This window comes from Triturus cristatus, chromosome 5_2 (genome assembly GCF_964204655.1).
Source record: "Triturus cristatus chromosome 5_2, aTriCri1.1, whole genome shotgun sequence".
In the NCBI taxonomy this organism is placed as follows: domain Eukaryota; kingdom Metazoa; phylum Chordata; class Amphibia; order Caudata; family Salamandridae; genus Triturus; species Triturus cristatus.
The window spans coordinates 753726249-753750924 of NC_140588.1; the positions used below are offsets into that span (position 1 = coordinate 753726249).

General features: G+C 41.0%; 1 protein-coding gene across 1 annotated transcript in view; it reads left to right on the forward strand.

The window, feature by feature from the left end:
• LOC146829223 (uncharacterized) overlaps positions 1-24676 on the forward strand; it is a 58795-nt gene that overhangs the window by 26752 nt on the left and 7367 nt on the right. The window contains exons 5-6 of the mRNA XM_085606450.1: positions 5137-5285; positions 23752-23891. Of these exons, the coding sequence (XP_085462576.1) occupies positions 5137-5285; positions 23752-23891 (289 nt within the window). The remainder of the gene's footprint in view (positions 1-5136; positions 5286-23751; positions 23892-24676) is intronic.

Sequence of the window (24676 nt, forward strand, 5' to 3'; positions counted from 1 at the left end):
TTTTGGGTGGTGATGGAGTAAAGTCTCTAAAACATGTGTAGATTGGTCTATTTTGTGCATGCTCAGAAAACATGCACGCCACGGGCACTCGAGTGTGAAGAATTAAAACCAAATGCACAACATTGAGGAACTCAACGCTTATAGAATTTGCAGAACACAAAGCAGCGACAAGAGTAGGCAAAAAGTTACTATCACTCAGCGCCTTATCTGTAGAGGGTGAATACTACTGTTGGCTGGTGAAAGCTGGTTATAGTTGCACAGGCACAGGCCTTTTCACTTGTACAGTTGGAAAGGAGAGGGAATACAAGCTTTCCCCCTAAAAAAGCTGTATAGTCCCCATAGTCGAATAGCTGTATAGTCTCTATCGTCTGTGCATGGTTAGGTACACGTGTTGTGTGGGGGCTGGACAGACAATGAATGGTAATTGGTGTCTATATAGGAGCCAATGCGGTGAGCCTACAGAAGTTGACAACCAGTTGCGGCTGCTACCGACCAGGGGATGGGGGCAGGAGGAGGAAAGGGAGAGGAATAATAAGAAAAAGCATTTACATCTTTACCGCTGGCCGCCCCCTATTCTTTCTCCATCCTCCTCTCGGCAGGAAGTGCACAGCCTCCCAGAATCCCCTGACCAATCAAAATGCTGCCTTAGCAGCGTTGTAATTGGTCAGAGGGCCATGGTTCAGCGCTTACACCGGGGCTGGCAGGCTGTGCATGTTCTCAGCCAGCGTGGATAACTTACAGAGTGCGAATGTGGCTTTGGACGGCCCAAGACTGCCGGCCAAAGCATCATGCGCACTTTAGGTGCTGCCACCTCCTTCCTGACTTCAGCTTCAAGCTGAATACAAAAAACTAAATGATAATAACGAGCGTTATTATCATTTTATGTTTTGTATTCAGCTGGCAGCTGAAACAGTGGGGTGACGTTCCTCTACCTTAGCGGAGGAGCCACCACTGTTGACAACCAGTTTCCCTGAACGAAAAATCCAGAGTTGACTGGTAGGTTGAGGGAATCTACATCAGTCCCTGCATATTCAGTTTCTTCCTCCCCTGTACTTACAGCTCCCTCATTCCCACTCAGGGCCTGCTTCTAAGGCAGAAGGTGAAACTGGTGTAGAGTTTTTCATAGATGAGATTGATACTATGAGGTTCAGCATCCCCAGGGCCAAATTCCAGAGTGAATCTGAGATTTTTCTGTATGCAAAGTAAATGGTAAGCATTTTGATTTAAATTCTGACATTTCCTCAGATAGCTTTTATGTGTTTCAAGTATACAACTACTCCTCTATTTGCCCTTCTTCTCAATGCTTAATCTCCTCTTGATCGAGCAAGTCTGCCACAACTGATCTTCAATGCATTTAGGCTAGGTGCAAAATCCTCACAAACTTTCAGGGGAAAATATTGGTATTGGGAATCAGTGATACACATATACGCAGTTGTACACAATCAGCACCCTGACATGTAGAAACACTGGCTGACCATGCATAAGGAGAGTGCCAATACACTAAGTTTTGCTCACCCAGATGATGCCTCCTGCAGAGTGTGATAAGGCATGCTACCTGAGGTCAGGTGGATAGGTCACTATTCATCATGTGCCAAACTAAAATACACGACTACAAGAAATACTATTTGGGAGACACAGACATGCTAATAGGGAAACAAGACAACAGAGGGGTCGGGTGGATAGGAGATAGTAACAGGCAGTGGTTGTAGACCAGTGGAATTTGTCCATGTTGCGTTGTCATTGTAAATGTGGTCTAAATATCCAAAATTGACTGCCGTGGATGCATCACAAAATTCCACCATATTTCCTTGTTAACTTTATAATTCAGCAGCATGGAGGTTCAGAACAGAATATTCAAGCCAATTACCATCCCCTATGCATTTTTACTTTTAGACCCCTTCCTCTTGAGACCTGAATACTCACTCTTCTCACAGCAATTGAGAGTAGTCTTCTTTAATAGCTTTTTTCACTCAACACACAGTAAAACACCTCGCAGAGTGCTCCCAAGGCTGCCCACCTCGTAATAGTGTTACGATCTTGGCCATGAGGAGCTCGATGGTGAAGCATGTCGGTTAGGGTTTTATGTACTTTTTAAAAAAGAGACATCACACAGTGGGGCAAATGCAGTAAACATTCGAGTCTACCTTATCCCAATTTAGGAATCTGTAGACACTCCGTTTTTTTCCTTGCCGTTCTTGTACCCAATAACCTATGTAACTATTTATAGCTTCGGAGGGTTTATTGGACATTGTTGTCCTTTGCTTCTCACTGGCGTTTTAGAGATCCAAATATCTAAGTCAGTTTTTGCCCCTGGGATACTAGCTCTTTTATAAAGCACAGTTGTGAGCCCAGCATACAATTTTGAACTAAACATTATGCTAGGTCCATTAAATCACAGTATCTCACATACAGGCACCAGTGAATGTATTCCCTTTGATGGTCACCCAGTGGTAATGAAGGGGGTCAACATTGCAAGGTGGAGTAAGTCGGGTCTTAGTCATTGTGCTTAGGATAATACAGTGAAAATAAACCTTTTGCCAATAACTCCTCATGTGTTAAATAGCTTAGGTCTACCTTACAGCTATTTATTGTAGACGTCATCTGTTGTGATCTGTACAGGATGACACTTGTAGCCATGTTGTAGGTTTCAAAGCCTTCTTTATTGTACCAGTTCCAGATCACTCCAGACAAGGTTCAGCCACGTACCAGCTCCTGCACTAGTCCCTACTTAGGCCCTTGTTACAGCCCATATCACGGCCCCACCAGGAGCAGCCTGCCTAGCTGCTCAGCCCATCTCCAACTGTCATCACTCACCCACACAGGCACCCAGGCATTCCATTCATCACAGTCACACCAACATTCCGTTACCATCTCTCACTCTGGCTGAGCAGCTAGGAAGACCTAGGCTAATTACAATTAAGTAAAACCCAGGATATAACATCATCCAAACACAATTTCTTAAACTTTGTCTGGAGTGTCAACTACAACCCAGTCTTTTCCATCAGAACACTTAAGGTTCCAACCACCTTTGGAGGATTTGAGTTTCCTGACCTTAAGATTTACCTCAAGGCATTTATCCTGTGTTAAGCTACATATAGGCTTCAAACAATTCAGACATCCCCAATTGTGTCTCAATAGAAAATGATGTCCTCCGGTGATTGTTTACAATCTTCATTAACAGCTAATAAGCACAGAGTGCACTCTTGCTTTATGGTTACGGTTAAGACCACACACTACACATTGTGTTATGTGGGTGCAGAGTTGCAAGTAAACTCCAGACTCCTCTTGCTGTCTTCAATTTGGGACATTACTGAAAGCTGCTGTGCAGGTAAGAAAATACATTGGCAAGTGTGGATTGAAAAAGGAATACACACCATAAGCCAAGTAATAAACAGTGGTTCTGTTATTCTATTCAGTGTTTGATAGAAGGCTTTTTCATATCTCCCCATTAGTGAAGTATAAATAAAGAAACTATATAATTGTGCCGAAAGCTGTAATGCCACTAGTGAATGAGGTCTCAAACAAGGCTGATATAATTCTCTAAATATTAGGATTGCTAACCAGCCAATTCTATTGGAAAACTTCAATATCCAAAATAATCTAACTTACCCCCGCAGTAAAGTTTATCCTGTTTAGGAAAAGAGAGAACTGGATGGAAAATTGAACTCAGAATTCAAATCCCAAATGCAGCTTATTATTTTTATTATTATTATGGAATTTTATAAAGCGCATGGTTACGCACCCCGGCGTGTCCCCGCGCTGAGTAAGAAAAGTGAGGCGGCTAGAACAAGGAGGTTACATCAATGCTGAGCGAAAGAGGTGAGTTTTAAGCGCTCTGCGGAACTTAGCCTCTGAAGGTTCGAGACGCAGCTCCATCGGAAGCATATTCCAGCTCTTGGCTGCAAGAAACCTGAAAGATCTCCCCCCCATACGAGCTTTATGGATTTTGGGGACGACTACCAGTCCGGTGCCAGAGGATCTGAGCATCCGCTCCGGTCTATAGGGGGTGATGAGGTTGTGTAGGGGAGCGGGCGCCCAGCCCCTAATAATACCGTGACACATGCAAAGTGCTTTGAAGGTAATCCTTTCTCTGACCGGAAGCCAGTTTAGGGACTTCAAAGCAGCTTTAGAAGCCGTTCTTCTTGGAAGCCTCAGCACCAGCCGGGCTGTGGCATTTTGAAGAACCTGGAGACGATTGAGGCTTCTAGCTGTTATTCCCAGGTAGAGGAGGTTAGAGTAATCGAGTCTAGATGTGACCAAGGCATGCACAAGAGTCTGCCTGGCACCAACAGGGAGTAGGTCCAGGATCTTCCTTAGACTCTTGAGCATTCCGAAGCACCTTCCGACAACCCTATTAATCTGGGGAGCTTGCCAAACTTACTAAACATCAGCCCACATGGAGCAATACATTCAGCAAAGAATCATACTGTGTAGCTGTTGGACGCCTTAATAAAATGCAAAACTTGAATGTGATTACTCACTGTGCTGTCCTCTCAAGCTAATCTCACTCATATGGTACAAAAGGGCCACATACCACAAGAACGTAAGGAATTTGTTACTGTACGTTACTTTGTTTTAAATCACAAAATCGATGTAGATCATTCAATATTCTTCTTCAGTGACCTCTCCACATTTTCCAGTTTGACACCGTTCCATGAGAAATGGCTTGTAAAAGCTCTTTAGTAGCAATAAGTCTTTATCAAGTGTCTTATGTTTGGTTTCAGGGATTCTCATCCCTCTCTGTTTGGGGAAACTCCACCGCCACATTTCAGAGTTAGATTTTTCCAAAAGGATACTGGACTGAAGGATAAATTCTGTACCTTAAAGTATTATCATGGCGCAATCTCATTTCTTCAAAAGATGAATTCCACATGAGCTCCTTCTACTAAGTGCTTAAATGTGTCACCTTGTAGCTTATTATGAGATGACTGTATTACATTTTGTTTTTCAATAAAAAAAAGGAGAGGACTCAGTGCATCGTTTATTAGGGGCTCCCTCGGTACTGGTGCAGTAAGTTATTTCAACTAGGCGTTGGATCTCTAGGGATTCATGCAAACGAGAATGAATACATAGGAAAAAAATGACCCTTTTTGTCGTAATGTTATTCATACTTTTAAGATCTTAATTATTTTGTAGGTCCATAATGGAATCGCAGTTTATGCTACATGGACAACTATAGCCACACTTTTGAACTTTTCCGTTGTGTTAACGTACAGTGGAGATGTGGCCAATGCGACTTCGACTACGGTGGCATTAGCAATTTTATCCTTCGAGGTTATTTTATGGTATGTGAAGTCAATATATTTAATAAAAATATACAGCTTTCATTTGATCATTACACTCTTCAAATTAAGGAAACATTTCCTGTGGCAGAAATTGCACCTGTGTTTCCTAATGCTTTGGGGGATTTTTTAGTAACCCAGAGGCTCTGTGACAAGCTGCATTCTCCATCAACTGTTGTTTTATTTAAATATATTAGGCCATGTAAAAAGTTGATAATCTACCACTGTATGGTTAGCCCTACATTTGGAGTAGATTTCTGAATTTCAGGGGATTAAGAAGAATCCTAGGCTTGTTAGTATAAATGTATTTCAGTTGTTGATTTCCAAGCAATAATCCAATTTTTCCGAATTAATTCATGCTTATTTCCGACAAGTCTGAAAATTTGAGAGAGCAAATTATTCAGTAATGTAGACTTAAAGAAATCTATAGCAGGGAGAGTATTTTCTACTCTGTAAGTTCTCTGTGATATATGTGTGTGTTACTTGGAGTGGACTTCAACTCTGGCAGCTACTAAAAGGCATAGGGTCCCTGATGAATCTGCTTCCCTGTTACCTAGGGAACATGCAGTGGTGTCTGCGCACATACTGGGGCTTATTTACAAGTCACTTTTAATATGGGAAAAAGTGATGTACCGGCGGCACAAGGGGTTTGTAAAAAGGCTCCAGAGTGTATGTGGAGCGATGCAGCTCTCTCCAAGCAGAAGAAAGAACTTCAGGGTCTTTTTCCCGCGACAACTCCTTTAAAAGGAAATTCGAAAGTACTTTTTATGAGTTTTATCGTGTCAATAGAAACAAAGAATCAGCCAACAGGGTGGCTTCAAACATCTGCAAAGAAATAGACAGAGACAATAGTTTACTCTCTCAAACTCAGTCTGTATGTTAAATATATAGCGTATATGTTTTATTACATTTAAAATGAACATTTATTTAACAGACAATACAAATAAGTGTTTTTGGAACTTAAATGTTAATTGCTTCTTCCTAACTTAGTTGCACTCATGTTATCAACTTACAGGCTGCTGTTTACAGCTAAGACATAACCCTCCAAGCTATTTTACCAGGAATATGATTGGGTTACAGATAATAGCTATCAGCAGGCACCCAATTCAGCCACACAATTTCATGTTGCAAATCTCTTAACATATATTACACAAAGTCTCTTTTAGGCCAACAGAGCCAGATCAATTTTCTGCACACAAGTTTTCTCGGAGACAGACTTAGTAAAAAATAATTTACATAATTACTGGCCATTGGTTTGCTGATGTTGACTTCATACCTGACAACTCACACAATGCCACCGTGTGAACTTTTACGTGATTTCGGCTTCTTTCACACGGTCACCTAGTGAGGACAATGTGAGTTGGAATGCTCTTGTAGGGAGTGTTTCCAACTCACATTGTGTTCAAGGTTGAGCTGATGTCCATTGAGGTTTTACAACCTTCCCAAGACATCATTGTCGGCCTTTGAAACAGCTTTCAGATTGGAGGGTGGTGTAGTCTCCCAAAGATTTCCCTAATTCCCCTGGGTCAGGCTTGGTTTGGTTATTTCAAGTTTCCAGTCTCTGCCATGGACTGATACCTGCGATAGGGCCATTGCAGTTTTCAGTTCAGTGAGAGACTTGATGATGTTAGGGTGTGTTTTTTGGCAGTGTAACAATGGGTGTCTATAGAGCATTGATACTAGTCTGTAATTCACACTACTACAAAATGCAAGGTATTTTTTTACATCTACCAATGACTCACCAGTGAGGAAACCAGTCGTGGGGTACTCTTAATACTGAAAATCTTTCCAAATGAGAAGTATGAGGATGGGTGAAACACTTCAAAGTAGAATATGGCTTGAGGTTTTCCAAAAGTTATACTTATCACTATTAATCTCAAAGTCCCTGAGTGTTCCATACTGTCCACTAGCATCTTCAACCTCTACATTCACCCCTTGTGGCTCTACTCACAGGTAACAGCATCAAAATCCATTAATCAGTTCATCATTATGCTGACGGTGCACAACTGTACAGACATTCAACACTTCAGACACTGCCTAAAGCTTATCCAGACAAGGATTTCCATCACCCACCCAAAGATCATACCAGCCAAGAAATAATTTATGTTGTTTGCCTAGAACAAAAAGCAAAAACTAGTACAAACTTGGCTTAATGACATGAACCTTGACAGCTTAAACCCCAACTGTTATTCAATGCCTTCACTAGGATTTACCCTGGACACCACCCTCACCCTCAAGCAACACATTGCCATGAAGCCAAAGACAGCCTGATGCCATCTCTTTCAAAGAAAGCAAAACTGTTTCTTTGATCAAGCCTTCCTACACTCACATCTGGATAGTGGTGAATGCCCTGCTGCATGGCCTCCCAAACTGCACAATGCCCCCCCACCCTCCTATTAAGGTCATCCTATGCTCTGTAGCACTACTCATCCAGGGCCTGAAGAAACAAATATATGCTCAAATCGTCCCTACTGTAATGGAAATAGATTGGCCACCCCTCGTCAGCCAACACCATGTTTAAAACCATCTGCTTCTTTTTTTTACAAACAAATATCACATCCACCCCTGCTTATCCTGTAGACAGGATCTCTGGTGGCTCTCGCCACACCCGCAGCAAGGGCATCATGAGACTGCAGACTAAGAATTACAAAGAAAAAAACAAGGCAGCAGGCTTTTTCCATCTATGCACCCAGGATATAGAAGAACATCCCAGTATCCATCAAGAGTGCACCAATACTGATCTAGTTTAGGAAAGAGGTGAAGTTGCAACCCTCTGAAGAACATTACATTACATTACAATACAGTAACCGTACACTTCTGCTCCATGACTGTATGTTTGCCTTTGACCATGTAAAGCACTCCAATGCCTTTTTGGCTAGGTCTGTGCTATACAAATACCACATACATACATACATAAATACATACCTATCTTCTCAGTGTTTATGCTTATTTCACTCCCTGAATAACATGCAACAGAATGCACCATTCCTCTAAAATTAGATAAGTGGTTTTTGGCCATTATGAATTGTAAGTAGACCATTAGAACTAATCACCTCCTCATAACAAGCGTTGGATTCTCAGCGAATCAATATCTCCCAGTCACAAACATGTCTTGCATGGTACTCCAAGGAAATGACCCCTAAGGAAAGCATAGTTTTGCTACTGGCCCTTCTGGATGGGAATATGGCTGTTGCCCACTGACTCACAACTTACTGGTGAGTGGCATACTGCATGACCGCCACATATTCTGACTGTCCTACAACTATAACTGAAAGGCCTATGATAAGAAATGAACGGCATACTATTTAGAAGCCTCAATGCGATGCAGACCCCCGTTCCAGGCACCAATAACGCCGGACTGACCAACTAGCCTTCTGGAATTTTCTGGTCCCCAATTAGGAGCCGCACCAGTTGTGATAAACTGTAAATTGCCCAGAAACCATGGAAACCTATCAGGCTAGAGAAAGCGCTTACCTGCCAGAACAATACACTTTTGTTCATCTCTGTACGCTTGGAATAAGGGGAAATGCTTCATCCTGAATTGCCCTAGAATCTATTGCTTTCAAACCTAAATCTGGTCTCCAAATAAATCTCAGAAGAGGTGTAATTAAATGATTTCTAAAAAGGTCATCCCAAAACTGTTATCAAACAGTGATCATGCCATGGAATACTTGATGATCAAGGTGCAAGCCACTGAACTCCGGAATGTAATGCAACTTCTATTCACAAACAACGTAGGATACTCTCTGGAAATATTTTGATCTCAACACAAACTGGCAGGTTAGATAGTAGTGGTGAGATTCTTATTCCTTACTTCTCCATTGTGTATTTTGTAATGAAATATAAGATTTTACTCATCCAGAGAACAACAGAGATCCTGGTGTGGTTTATGGTTAGGTTTATTCAGAGTAAAATAGCCAGCAGGAATTACAGGTAATTTGTGTTTTCAGAGATCCATTTTCCACCCATTCGGGCACCGCAATCTCTTATCCCTCCACCACCCACCACCACCTTACCTTATTTTCTGATCATGGATTTAATATTAACATGGGAACAGAGGACAAACAAAGCCCTGCTGTTGCAGTTCTCCATCTTAATATGTTAGCAGTTCAGTTTTGCCCCCCCCTCCCCGAAACAACAAGACAAATTACCTCAGAAGCCATGCACGTGCTCTATGTAATGGGAAATGTACATCAATGCAGTGGGGAAGGTGCCAAAAGCAAATTATGCTGACCAAAGCATTGGTGCAGCTTCCAACACCAACATATTGCTCATACCCTTCCCAGGAGGATGGACTACATTGGGAGGAGACAAGGAAAATCATATCAAGGAAACATAGAAGAAGGGAAGAATTATGGCAACATAACATCTGTGAAGCCAAATAACTAACTAAACCCTAATCAGACCTATAGTACTTTAGAAGGCAAGCCTCAGACACAGCCATGCAAAACAAGGTACCAACGCTAACTAAAATTAAAATAAGTATTAAGTACCCAAAAGAATGAATCCAGGCATAAGGAGCAGGAGGCAATAGGAGGCAGAAGAAGGCAGGTATGCAGCATCACAAGAATGGTTGGGAACAATCTCAGCAGATGAAGATGAAAATGCACAGAAGCACTGCAAGAGAAGAAGTTGCAGAAAGACCTCCAGCCTGTAGTTCACAACCATCCAGCTATGGTGAAGTACTGTGTATCTAGACACCTTTTATAGGCGTACAAAGTAATGGGTGTCAACTGTAGTGGGGGCTATCTCCTTGACCAGTATACCATGGGTTGCCGCATAGGCTCCGTAGAAGAAACTTGTGTTTTCATTGCATAGCTAATGTAGGCCCAAGAAGTGAGCAGTACCAATAATAATGTTATGCTTCTGTAATAAGTGTATGACTACAGGAAATTGCCCCCGTCAGATTTACATGATTCCCGAACCACCTGGAATTAGGGTAAGATGTGTGATTGTACCCGCATGATTTTTTGGAATGTTGTAATGTGCATGCTTACGTGTGCCGTATAATCTTGCAATGGTTTACCATACTTCCACTTTATAGCATCATTTTATATCACACCATATGAAATATCTTTTAACTAGGTATTAATCTGATATAGACAGATGCTTGATACCGGTTGTTGGCCACTTAATCCAGGTGTCCCCCCACCAGCACATGCTGTCACTAAAGTTGATTGTTTATAACTGATATTTACAGTCCTAGAAAGGACTATGTGACACATGTATTATTGTCCCTAGGACTTTCCAGTAGGGGTTCCAAAAGAAGCTGAGAGCCTTAGGCCTCATAACTACGCATGGAACAAATGAGTAGATAGGCAGGGTTGTTAGCAGCTTAGGCAAAGGCATCAGACTTGTATGGGCTTTAAATGGTGGCCGAAACATATTGGCATAAACAGGGATGATTGAGTCATTAATTCTCAAACAGGCCCCACAAACTGCGTTTATCCATGTCTAGTTTAACCAACTAATAGATAGAATGTATCTGGGTATAACCTAGACATTTTTTGTTTTTTCTTCTGGATCCCTGCTTAGAATTCCAGTCACAATTTAAATAAGAACTCCCAACCTTGGTTGAATCTGCTCTGGTGGTACCATCCTTCCAGGGTGTGCATAGACCCCGATAATGAAGCATGCCACTATTTAGTGGGTGAGCCGTCTACTCCAAAATCTTTGGAATTCCCTCTAGGACCTCGCCTTGACAATCCAGCTTAGTTGCTCACATGTGTATAAAACTGTGATCGATGGGTGAAGGGGTATCAGCGATGGAGCCTCCATTTAAAAAAATTAATGGTAGGCACTCAACTCTCCCAGAATGAGGCCTTCAGGCATGAGAGCTGGGCAGCCGGTAAGAGACAACAGTGTCACAGGTGAGGCACCATATGCAACTCATGGTGGCTGCCTCAACAACATACAAGAGGAGAGTGCCCTTCTTGCACAGGCAACCAGGAGCCGGCTTCAGTCTTTCCCTGCACAGGAGGGCACCGGTTGCTGCAGTGTGGGAGGGGCATTAAGATCTCCACTTACATCTTTAGCCTTATTGAGAATAATGGTGTAGACCTTGGAGAACCCTGTGGTGGAAGGTCCTTATGAAAAGTACCTGTATGCCTGGAAAGCTAATTGGATCAGCCTCTTCTTGCATGAGAGATCTTCCCTACTTAAGCTATGTGGGCTTTGCTGAGAGGAAGAATCCGGTGACCACTTGTGTGTCTACAATTAAACCCAGAAAGTACATACATTAAAAAGGAGAATTACTGAAATAATTGACATTTACCATTAAATAATTGTAATTTGAGTGTAGATTACTTCCTGCCACTGGCATGATGGCCTGTCACAGTTGGTTAGATGATGGCCAGGTGCCAACCTCTGTTGAGAAGAACTTTGGTAAAATGTTGAGAAGCTAAGAAAAGGAGGTTGATACAGTGGAACTGCTAGACCTGCTCTTCCTTAAGGAACTGTAGGTTCCTCTGATTCTGTTGGAGTATGGAGATTATCAAATGTGCATCTTTTAGGTCCAGACAAATCATTCTTGGTCCCTTTTGTAGAGTATATTTAAATAAAAGAACAGCAGCTGTTTTAGGCCTCGTGGTCTACTAGGCTTGCTTGTCCTTGGAACATCAAAGTGGTGAATATGGATTTAGAAGCCATTATGAAAACCCAATCCTGTTTCTAGATCCCAGTGAGCAAAAAAAGTTAATTTCCACCCCTGGAGAAAATCATTTATCCTTTCTAAGAATCAACCCTCGATGGTTAAAATGATAGTGAAGAAGAAGTTACTTATAGAGGTCTTGCCTCTTCTGGATGATCTGTTGTGAGCCCTTCCTCACTGTGAGACTAATCCAGTTGTCACCTCCATCTCTCTAGAGTTGAAGAACACATTCAATAGTGACCTTGGCTAAAACATTTGAGTAGACATTCCCTAAGTCTGCCTGTCATGACAAAAAATATCTACGAAGAAATCACACTACCTACCGAAGATGCATACATGCATTTACTCAGTTCAGTAATGAAAGATGTACTAGCCACATGAAATTTAGAGGCAGTCTTGTAGTTCATCTTTAGCAAACCTTCATAAGAGTGGCATTGCACTGTTTGCCTTTTAGCATTGTTCAGATGATACATTGCATTCTAGTAGAAGAGCAGGGTCAACACTGACTAACTCCTTCAGACCTGCCCAGAATAAAGGTAATCGTATCTGTGAAATCTATAAGTTTCTCATGACAGCTTCAAGCCGCCTCATCAAGGTATTTCCTAGCTCTTTCCCCTTACAAGAGAAGAAGGACACTTTGACTTTCAGGAGAGGTGCTTTCCACACACACTGTCAGGGTGTGCATTAACCTCAAACTTACAGAAGCAATGTGCAGACTACCTGATCTCTAAACTTGCCTCTGTCGAACATCCGTGCTCTGAGCTGAAACTCAGTCTGAGGCCAGATAGGGAAAAGGAAGGCTTTGGGCTCTGGTAGCAGAATCATCTAAGCATGTCCTTTGTTCTCATTCATGTCATCAGGAGAGGAATGACTTATTGAAAATGAAAATAAGGAAAACTGCAACAGATACAAACACAACTGATAAACAGCAAAAACACAGCTGTAGAAGGTCAGAGACATTAGCAGGGATTTTATCAACCTAGTGTTTATTCAGAGCTAGTGTTCTGAACTGGTTGAGAATGGACTGAACAGTGAATCTAGGAAAATACAAATAAGTACATAAACTTGGAATTACCTATATGAACACTAACATAGATTAGTCAAGTCCAGAAAATCAGGTTCTACTTTACATCTGAAAACACCAACCAATATGCGGATATTCTTTGGATATTTTGTCTGTAGATGTCTTAAGGTTAAATAATTTGTATTTGAATACCATTGCAGGATTACAAATAGAAGGTAGCCCTTACTGCTTATAAAGTCTATTATTTAATTTTACAGTTTTTTTCTCCTTTACACCATTAACTCTAGAACATTTCTATTTCAGTTTCTCTTTCTACTCCTTCAGGGGCCGGTGCTGGTGTACACGCACCAATTAGTGGACCCCTCACAAATGGATGGAGTGCATGATGATCTGCCCTTTAGGCGCTTCGTCAGAGCTAAGAAGGGTAAAATGGTGACCAACCTCAACATTTCACATTGGGTTACCCTTTGTGTTCAAATATGCTATGTATTGGCCAAGAAATACCCTCCAGCTGGCATTTGTGTCCTGTCCACGAGGACAATCGCTGATTCCATGAGTCTCACTGCAGATTTTCTGATGGTTGTCATCTCATGAGCAGCCTAGTGGTCATTTGCATACGTTTGCTAAACAATACTGAGCTACAGATCAAGCACTCAGCAATGGATACTATGTCAGGATTCTGTTGGGCTCCATTTCGCGTGTTCCTTCATTAAAAGCCACTTCTGAATCACGCCTCATTAGGTGAGGAACCTGCAGGGAGAAGTAGCTGTCTGTAGAAAGTTACATTACCTTCAGTAATAGTATTTCCAGCGGTTACTATCTTCTGTTCTCTCTTTCCCTTCTCCTCCTCCGGAAGGTAGTGCCACGATTAATAAGATCCCAGGATAGGCAAGCAAATCATATGTTACCATGTGGCTGTTGTAGCCGTTCTCTCAATTCCTCTCCACACGCCTCATTGGCACTGGAACAAAGCACCAGAAACTGATACAAATCTACTCGTTCACGCCTTTAACAGGTGGAGTCACAGTTGAAATCAAATTGTGCGACCTGCAGTGATGGGAAGATATTGCTAGAGAAAAGAATTTCAGATCCAGAATGCCTGGAAGATATTCCTAATGTGGGTAGATTATAGCAGTCTTCATAAATATTGTTATCCAAGGTAAATAATGCATTTTCTTCTAAGCAAATATGTTTCTTATACTTTCTTAATTCATTTGTATAGGACCTTTTAGCGTTTACATTTAGCCAATAAGCATTTTATCTTTTTCTCATGAATAACTCTTCTTTCTACAATATATCTATATATGGCAAAGGTATTTTCCAGGAACATTCAATATTGGTTCATTCGTGATTCTCATATACGCTGAAAGATTTATAGAGGAAAAAAGCAGGAATAGACCTAGCTATCAAGACAGGAAAATAGATAAGGAGGGAAAGCAATTGTTGGGATGTTTACCATGCAATACAATTTCTCACGCCCTATCATTATAGTTAGAAATGTATACTTCTAGCAAGCTGAACTAAATATCCTCAAAATATTACATATTGATTTCCGCTCTGAAGGATGCCCTGTACACGCTTGTGAAATGTACCAAACCCGCCAGTCCCACTTCTACCCTAGGTTTCCTAATGAGCTTCCATTTCCCAGAAGATCTCTTTTAGCACATATCACAGCTCTCAGCAACCACATTTTATGGTCTTTTATCAAACTATGAGCTGTCTTGTCACATCCTGATATAGATAAATATGCATCTAACTTTACTCGCTCACAAAAGTAATTATCATTCTTACATCAGTTCTGTCCAAAATTTATATAATTTTTGAAGTTTGACAAACACATGCCTATTTTATAAAGCTTTATTTGTTGCATCCAATAGATCATGAGAGACCTTTCACACTTGTGAATGATGCTGCTAAAATGTATCCAGTAATTGAAGCTAATGTTATGACCCTGTTCTTCAACCCATTTTCTTGAGGGTAGGATGCAGGGGTTCTCGCCTTGGTCGCATGTTCCCTGAACCTAAGTTCAGGGTGAGTGCTCTTGGTAGCCACTTTGCCAGCCAGCCGATGCATTACACAAAGCTAGGGAGTGTTTTCCAAAGAGTCAAAAAATGCAGGAGGAAATATCATATAGGAATAAAAACCTCCCAAGAACTGAGGCAAGGCTAAATACCTGCAGAAAATATCCAAATGCACTGACAAATCTTAAAAAGAGAACAGCCATGAAAAGAATCAGGATGATGCTCACACTTTAGCCTTAAATATGAAAGAACCCGCCTCACCTCCATCGACCTTCACTGTTCAAAGACAGGTCAGATGACTGACTAAATCTAGGCCTGCCAACATCTTTGAGGCCTCAGCCTACCCATCCGTGTTTGTGATTGAGGGCATCCTGAGTCTTCTGTGTCGACTTACCATGTAATTATGTGTCCCATCCCTACCAAGTCTATCCCAGATCCACAGGCTGTCAAGCTACCCTGACTTAACATATGTCTAACCGAACATTTTTACTACTGCTGTTTCCAGTGCTTACCACAGACAGATGTTCCTGACGTTGGGAACTCACAGTGAACACACTCTAGGTTGCAATACGCTATACCCCACAGCTACCTGCCTTCCAAGACACTACTCTGACCTCACTGATTTCCAACTCAGTGTACCCTCAGCAGTCTAAAAGCTCTATGGTACTCTCTGTTACTACAGTGGTGGGTTATGTGTCTTAATGTGCACCTCTAGTTCTCCAGCATAAGCAAAGTTTTTGTACAGGGAAAGACATCCCACCCTCCAAGGCTGAGCAAACTACTGTCAATATGAACATCCTTGCTCTGAGTTAATTAAAACAATGTTGGAGCTTACCAAAACGTCCTCAAAGCTTTGAGCATCTACCTCCAAGCACTGAAATGACATCTTAGAGGACCAAAAGCATTCATTTCCGTGCACTGTAAAATTGAAACCAGACACACCAAGAAACTGCTCCTATGAAACAGCTGTTCTCATTAATAACAATTATTTCATAACGTTATCAGGACGGTACATTTACTATAATGAATAGGTGCATCTGGACATACTTATCACAAATCAGTGGATGACTGAAACAATGAATGATACATAACAGGGCTAGACACAGCCTCACACAGAAATTTTAGGTATTTACTACCTGTTCACGTTTCCACTACTCGCCTCTGCTAATGTTTCATTTATTTTTTACAATTATACCTTTTTATTTTTTAAAGACAAGGTTAGTATCAAATAAATACTGTCGCATGTTATTCCTTGAAACAGAATTTTCTCTGGAGGAGGTTCCTGTGTCTATCTTTTCTAGATTTGCAAATAAAATCCCAGGTCCAGATAGGGTGCCCATGGGCCTCTATAAACTCGAGGTGGATATGTGGTCAAACAATGCTAATTTGGCTCCCTGAACCGGATTCAGTGGCTATAGGCCAATTTCCCTGTTAGATTCCACAGTGAAAGTCCTAGATAAGGCTATTCTTAATAGATTAACATTTTGGGTGCCCGACAATCATATAATATCCAGAGTGCAGTAGGGATTTAGGTCCGGATTAGGTACATTGGTGCAGTGTCTTGACCAGCACCTCCTGATATGTATGTACATGATTGCCAAATGCAGTCTCATTTATCTAGCCTTTAAGGTTCACTCCTGTGCGTACAGTGTAGTCAGATCCAAATTGTGGGCCATATTAGAGTCTATAGGGGTTGATAGTGGTTTGGTTTCTTTTTTACAAGCTTTCCATCTTGATTTTAAGGCCTCTGTAAGATACTAGGCAAACGGCAAATGCTTAGAGTCCTTTAGTCTGGGACGAAAAATTCAAAAGGGCTATGTCTTAGTGCCCATCTTAATACCCTAATACATCAATGGGATAGACTCGGCCCTTGTTAGCAAGAGCAGGAGCATGTCAACTTTGAAGGGTAGTGCCACATTTCCTGTTACATGGGGATGATGCTGTATTACTATCTAGAACATCCAACTGTCTCCAAACCCTTCTACACGCTTTTATTAGCTTTATGGACGGTCTAGGCATGACCACCAACCTAACCCAAACCTTTGAAATGGACTGTATCCCAAGGAACCTTAGGCCACTGTGTATCACACTACATTGTTCCCCCACTGCAAGAATACACAAATGTCCTTTTTTGGGGGTTACTTTAGATTTTCAGGAGGCAAGGTTGAAGTTTTGCAGTTCTGTTGGTTTTTTATTTAACCTTGCTCCCAAAAGTGATAAAAAGCTTATAGTGCCACTTATTGAAATTTATAAAAGAAAATGCTTACAAACTCTAACTTATCGATCTGGTGTGTGGGGTTATAAGGTTGTCAAATGTCTGCAGAGTGAGGAAAACAAAAGCATGCAGTCACATTCTGGATATCTCAGTCAGGTCACCAACCTATGCAGTCCATTAGGAACTTGGGTTATCTAATGTCGAGGATGATATGAACTGTACCCCTTAATGTTCCTTTTGGTGCCATCCTGAGGTTGTTTATAACAAGGAGAGTAAAACGGACTGCTTCTCCTATGTAGGGGCCTCTGGATCCATTGGTTATGCTATACCAAGGATGTTTGCACTAAGCTAGTTGGCCCTCTTTCTTCTTAAACCCTGAATTGTTATCTGCATTGGATAAACACTGGCTTAAAATACATTTCATGGACGCCAGGCAAGGGGAAATAGGGAAGGTTGAACTTCAGAAATCTGCAAATAAAGATCATATGTTGATTCAAACAACACAACGTTTGGAGCCGTATATCGACATGGTGACCAACACGTGGGATAAGTTAATCTTGCCTAGATTTAGGTTTGGAACCATTTGATGCCAGCTTTGCTTTTGCTTGTGTCAATTTAATTCATCTGCTGTCCTTACCTGTCTTTGTGTTGAGCACTCTCCCGAAACCCTTGCAAACTTTGTATTTTTTTGTAAATTTTATCGTATTTACACCAAAAGGTTTTTAATCTCGCCACTCCGGAGTGCCGCATTGACCAGATGTATTCTTGTGGTATTATATTTACAGATGCTCTGTTTCCCTGAGGTTTGTGCATGCATTGCAACATTTCTCAAATTTACCCTGCGTTGTAGGCAGTCTCTACTGTTTTAAACTGTTGGATATATATTTAGGCTGTTTTTATTATGTTTATCATCTTTTAATCTGGGTTTGTATTTCTATGAGTTTTGTATACTGTTGATGTTGATGTGCTTTTTATGATTTTTTTTAATATCAAATAAAGCTTATTGATTGATATTTGTAAAATATAGGCTCATAGCTGTTTTTGAAGTCTCATCCAGAACAAAGGGGAAGTTCAACGTATGTAAGTGCCCCTTGCAGAGTTATTGACAGATCTAAAGTAATCACCATACGTGTCCAGCCTTGTGAATTATGTCTAGGGAATGGTTAGTGAGAGCCCCATCTCTTATCCTTGCTTTTTGGATCCTCAATCTCGTTGAACAAATCAAGGATCTGGGCAAAAATCTTTTGGCTGATATCACACCCTGAGTCCTTCACATTTTTAAATGGTAAGGCGACACTGGGTTAACTACATGTTTGTGTGAGTATTATGTTCATAGTTTGCTTTTGATTCACTGACTAATACAGTTGTTATCTTACACATTTTGTGAAGTGTACTGTTCACCATTTCACTGGCATCCTGACAATGTTGTTTGCCTCGGTACACAAAGGGGGTCTGTTGGATGAAAGCTGTGCCAGTACCAAGGCTTCATAAGAGGTTTGGGTTTCTGGTTTTGGAATTCTTGAACCACACTGCCTGGGAGCACACTGTGACACTGTCGCTATGCAATTGTTCCCCTATGAGGGATATGTCAGCTCTTGTGGTTTGACAGCAGTGTGTTTTGGAGGATATGAGAGTTGCCTCCCACACACACTCCTCCACTTGTGCCAGTTCCCATGGTTGGGAAAAGAGAGAGTACGAGCGGGTATTGGCGCTGTCCTAGGTTTTCAATTCCCTTAATTTCTTTACCTCTTCACATTTTGTTTATACGGATTGTTACATAGCTCAAACTTGACCCGGTATCGGGTATCAGAGCGCTTTACATAGCACCAGTTGCGTTACATGAGGACACATTCACTTTTGTTAGGCACGGGGAGATGAAGTGATTTGCCCAGAATCACAGGATGTTCAGCGTCCTTGCCGAGACTCGAACCCGGTTCCCCAGATTCAAGGTCGACCGCCCTAGCCGTTAGGCCAACTCCTTCACATCCTCAGACTCGAGGAGAACGCTGACTGGACCACCATTGGCATCACAGACTTGTACCCTACTTTCTGGGAAAAGAGCAGGAGGGGCATTTCCATGTAGGGGGAGGGGCAACAAACACTCACTATGCCCTCTCAGCAGTGGGACAAGGGGTGGCAGAAAGGAGGACGGTCAGTAAAGGCGAGGTCCACTAAGAGAGAGGGTTGGGATTAGAGGAGGGGCTAAGGTACCGGTACTCAGATCTCTGTGTAGTAAGGGTCAACAACCTCGTGAACTACACTGGGGAGAAGATTGATGTCATTGGTTTTAGGCAACTTGTTTTCAGATTCAAGGGTAGACATGCATTATGTAAGTTGTACGGGGCTAAAGAGGGACCCTCAGTTTTGGTCTGGAAGGATCAGAAAAAACTTGAGATTATCCTAGATCCCAGCAGTCCAGAGAAAACACTAATAAGTGGGTCTTACATGAATTTCCAACTGTCCGCAATGGCAAAATCGAAAAATTGAAGGGTTTCGCTCATGTTATTAGGTTAAAACAGGAAGCCCCACCTAAAATTCACAAAGCACGCAGCATTCCCTTCATTGTTAGAGATGAAGTTAAGTCAGAATTAAATAAATTGCAGTATTCTAGTATCATAGAGCCCATAGAAGCCTCTGAATGGGTATCTCCATTAGTTGTAGGCAGACATGCCAATGGCAAGGTGCATCTGTGTGTGAATTTGAGAGGTCTCAATGATAACATCATCGTGGATCAGTTTCCTCTCCCACGCATTGACGAAATGTTAACTTTAACTAGAAATGACAAATGGTTCTCCACTTTAAACATGTCTGCTGCTTATCACCAGGTTGTATTGGATAAAAAAGTAAACATCTTACAGCCTGTTGCACACCCTTTGGATGCTTCCAATCCAAACGTATGCCATTTGGTTTAGCATCTGCAGCAGCCTTCTTCCAAAGGCTTATGTTTGAACTTTTCAGTGACTTAAAAGAGGTGACATTTTTAAGATGACATCTTGATTATGGGTAAAACTAAACAGCATCACGATGAAATTTTAAGGAAAGTACTCAACATTCTTTGTATGAAAGGTTTAGCTGCTGAAATTAGTAAATGTAAGTTTGCTGAAAAAAAAGCCACTTACCTGGCATATGAAATTAGCGAGAAAGGTATCAAACCCAAGGAGAAACTTGTAGAAGCAATCAACAAAGCTCCTTCTCCCAAGAACAAAGATGAGCTATGCTCATTTCTGGGCTTGGCAGAAATGAACTCTAAATTTGTTGAAAATTTTTCTGAACGAACCTATGAAATGCGTTCTTTATTAAAGAACAAGTTCAAATTTGAATGGACTAACTTAAGTCAAAATGCTTTTCTTGATATTAGGGGGCCATCAGCGAAGCTTCTAAGTTACAAGCTTTTAATCCCTCTGCCACAACCTTTATCGCTACTGATGTGAGTGGTAAGGGTTTGGGCTGTGTCCTCACTCAAATTGATGATGTGGCGCAGAAATTGTCATAGCGTTCGCCTCTAGGTCACTTTCCCCCACGGAACAATAATACTCCGTTATTGAAAGAGAGACACTGGCCTGCGTATGGGCTCAGAACATTTTCGGTAGTTCTTTTGCGGAAGGAGGTTTACTGTTCAAACTGATCATAAGCCTTTAGCTAAATTGCTTACTACTGATGGTTTATCTAGGGCATCTGCAAGAATTGCCAGACTTTCCATGCGCCTACAAGATTTTATTTATGATGTTAAATATGTTCCGGGGAAAAAGAACGTCACTGCTGATTTGTTTATTAGAATGTCTCTCCCTCTGAGGGAAGTGGATGCCAGTCCTTGGAATGATGTGTGTGTTGTGAGTATTTTTTCGAAAGACAATGAAAAAGGCTTACAAAAAGAACAGTGGGAAAAAGCTCAAAAGGAGGATGAAACTCTTAACCTTGTCAGGACCAAAATTCAATGTGGTTGGGGTTGTATTAAATCCAAACTGCTTGGTGAGTTAAAAGCGTTATGGGAAGTTAAAAATGAACTAGGAGTTGATGGTTTGTTTGTTAAGATAGGGGACAAGATTATTCCTCCACGCAACTTAAGGAGTAAAATTAGTTATTCTTTATCATGAAGGTCACATTGGTATAACATGTTCTAAGAAAAACATCAAATCATTCTATTGGTGGCCTAAAATTGATATTGAAACAGAGAGGTTTGTGCGATCGTGCATGGAATGTGAGGATTCTGATAAATCTCAGAAAACCCTCAACCCTCCTTTAAGCTCTTTAGGTTGCACTTCTCTTCCCTGGTATGATGAAGCATTGGGTATTATAGGTCCCATTGTTTGGTCTGATGAGTCTCAGAGGTATATTCTCGTGTAAGTGGATTTGTTTTCAAGGTGGATTGAACTTAAAGTTGTCAATAAAGTTGACACTAGTTGTGTCATTAAATTCCTGGACAGTGTATTTCTGTGTGAAGGTTTCCCTAAAACCATTCTTACAGATAATGGTGTCCAATTTAAGTGTGTTGAAATGAAGGAATTACTTGAGGTGGTAGGGATTTCACATAGATGCACTGCTCTCTATCATCCTAGGGGAAATGGTGCCGTGGAAAGGATCAACCGCGTTATTAAGGATGTGTTGCAAATGACTAATCAAAGCAGGAAAAATATTGATTGTGAACTTAAGAAAATGCTATGAACCTACAGGGTTACTAGTCACAATGCCAAAGGTGAGAGTCCCTTTGGTGTTATGAGAGGCCGTATTCCTCACTCTAAGATCAACCCATGTTGGATGAATAGAAGCAAACAAGTGGAATAAGATACAAAAAAGATCAGGAGTTGTATTTTAACTTCTCAACTTAAGGACAAAAAAACCTTTGAAATGAAACATGGTGTCTGTGATGTAAAGTTGACTGTTGGTCAATGGTTTTGTGTAAAATCCAATAGAAAGGTAGCTAAAGGTAAAAGCAAATTTAGTGCCCCTGTACAAATTGTCACGGTCATGAACAACACAGTGAGATTAACTGATGGCAGTGTATGCCATGTGAATCATTTATCTTTAGTTAAGAATGTTCCTTGTCACATGTTGAATTATGCTCAACAACGAGCAGAACTATTGGTGGATTAATGTCCACACTGAGAGTTTGTCTTCTTCCAATCCTGTTGATTCCAATATTTGTGTTCAGAGTGGAGATGATCTGAGGAATGAAGCTTGCTCTGAGCTGTGCCTTGGCTCTGGGCAAGGTGAGTTTAGCGGAAAGAAAATTAGCACCTTCAGTAAAACCATTGTGAAACTGAAGTGACTTGAAGACTATGATTCACAATTTCCATTTTATCTTGTGCAGTCTCACCAGTTTTTTTACAGTTTTTTTTCTCCAATTTTCTTCTCTTTTTTCTGTAAGAAGGGGGATGTGTAGTATTGTTTTTTTTGTATTTCTCTTTGGAAGAATTGTCCTGGTTCTGTGGAATTAAGAATCAGAACACTTAGAGTGTTCTCAGTACTTATTAATGTGTGTTTGAATGTTAGGGAGATGCATTGGAGCTGGTGACATTGCTGCTTGCCTGGGCCTCGCTCGGGGTTGCCAAATAAAGAAGAAATCTACATCTTTATTAAGTCTCCTGGTCATTACTTCAGCCTCCTCTCTAATCGATACATTTACTTGCAGCTCTCCAGATATATCAAATCAATTGCTTGCAAAATTAACAGGAAGACTGATCGTTGGGCAACTTTTAAGTGATTACTCATGCTTTGTGGCAGACCTTTTTACTTTAATTTAGTTCATAAACCAAACTACTTCCAGTGCATGTCTAAGCTATAAGTAGCACAGATTCTAGCCAAGGTGTCCCTGCTCTGAGTTAACACATATGCATTTAAACTCCTCATTTCTTGCATTCTACTTTTCAAAGAGGGAGCAGCTCTTACCCTTCCCCTGTTCTCATGGACCTGTCTTGTTTATGAAGGTAAGAGAACACGCCTGTGATTCTACTCCTAAGGTTGTTCGCCATTTATGTGTAGGTGAAGTACCATTTTGTAGCACCTGAACTATAGTGCTTCATGCACAGTGAACAATGGATGTTTGTGACGAAAGCTTGTGATATGTATAAATGGCAGAAACAACTGCAATACTTCCCTGTTGTTTAAGGATTGTGACCCTTAGTACAGAATGTGATGCGAAACGTGGAAAGACACTATGGTGGAAGAAAATGAAGAACCAATTGAACAATATTGGTTAAAAGAATTCAGGTAATCGAAAAACATGTTGATAGTGCTCGTCAGTTTCGTTAAAACGTCTAGGAAAAAGCTGCTGCTTGTTTTTGCTTTCGTTGTTGCTTCTCCAACAGCTGTCTATGATTTAGAATTTTTGGTAAAAAGATGGCATCATGTTGAAAACAAGTGATAGATCAATTTTGGGTTATGCATTTCATTTAACAATAGCCATGCTCCATCTTGATGTGTCTGTCTGTGTTTGAAAAGAAAACTGAGTCATACACCAGTGATGTTACTTCCTATTTGAGCCAATGTAAGTTTTTTTGCATCTTGTCACTGGTTGCCGTATTTTAATTTGTTGTTTCCTGTTAAATTGTTTCCCATCGAAGGTTTATTCTTGAAAACTTTGTCTTCGACGAGTATGTGTGTTACACCCTCACTATATATCCAGTGGTAATTGTCTCATTATCTGGAAGCCTTAACAATCACTTTGTATCATCAGATCCAGAACGCAACAACATCTTTTTAGGTACAAATAATTTTTTATTAAAATTAATGGTCATGTTGGTCGTTTTTGTTTTTTGGTGGAAGCAGTAAAAGTTCCAAATAAGTGTAAATGTCATTCTTGTGATGATGATGGATCAGGAAAACTTCTGCAGTGGTCGGTTCATTAGAGAAACTATGCTTGATGTAGCTTATTTCTGAAATTGAGAGGAAATGGGCTTTGATTATTAGTCTACAATATATGTTGTTTCATTTTATTACAGTACTTCAGTGAGTCGATTTCTTCAGTTCTTTATGGATACCATTATTGAGCCTCGCTGGCCAACAAATTAGGTGCAACTTACCCTTGATCTATGATCATTGTTAAGATGTATGTGTGCTCTTTATTTATTCCCGAGAGTCTTGTAGAAACTGAAATTGCACTTACTGTAAAGTTCCTCTTCAGTGATAAGTTCCAAACAAATCGTGAAGGCATATTGAGATCTCCACCCAGCATGTGGAAGTAAGTTGTGCGGGGTCTGGAGGAGGAGTAGGCTGAGTCTGACACCAATAGGAACCTCCCATTCAATGTACACAAATAAAGAGAGAGCAAAATAAAATGTTTACTGGGAGGAGCAAATGTTCCCTTGAGCCCCATAAATATGAGGGCTATATGTTTGTTTTCCCCAGAGTCACCTAAAACCTTCCACTTTCTTAAAATTGATGGTATTACTTAATTTGCTTGTTTGCTTAGTCTACCTGCAATTCTGCCATTATCACCTTGGTGTCCGATTGCTTGGTAGGTATCAAGGGGTGCTGCTCCCTTCGGGT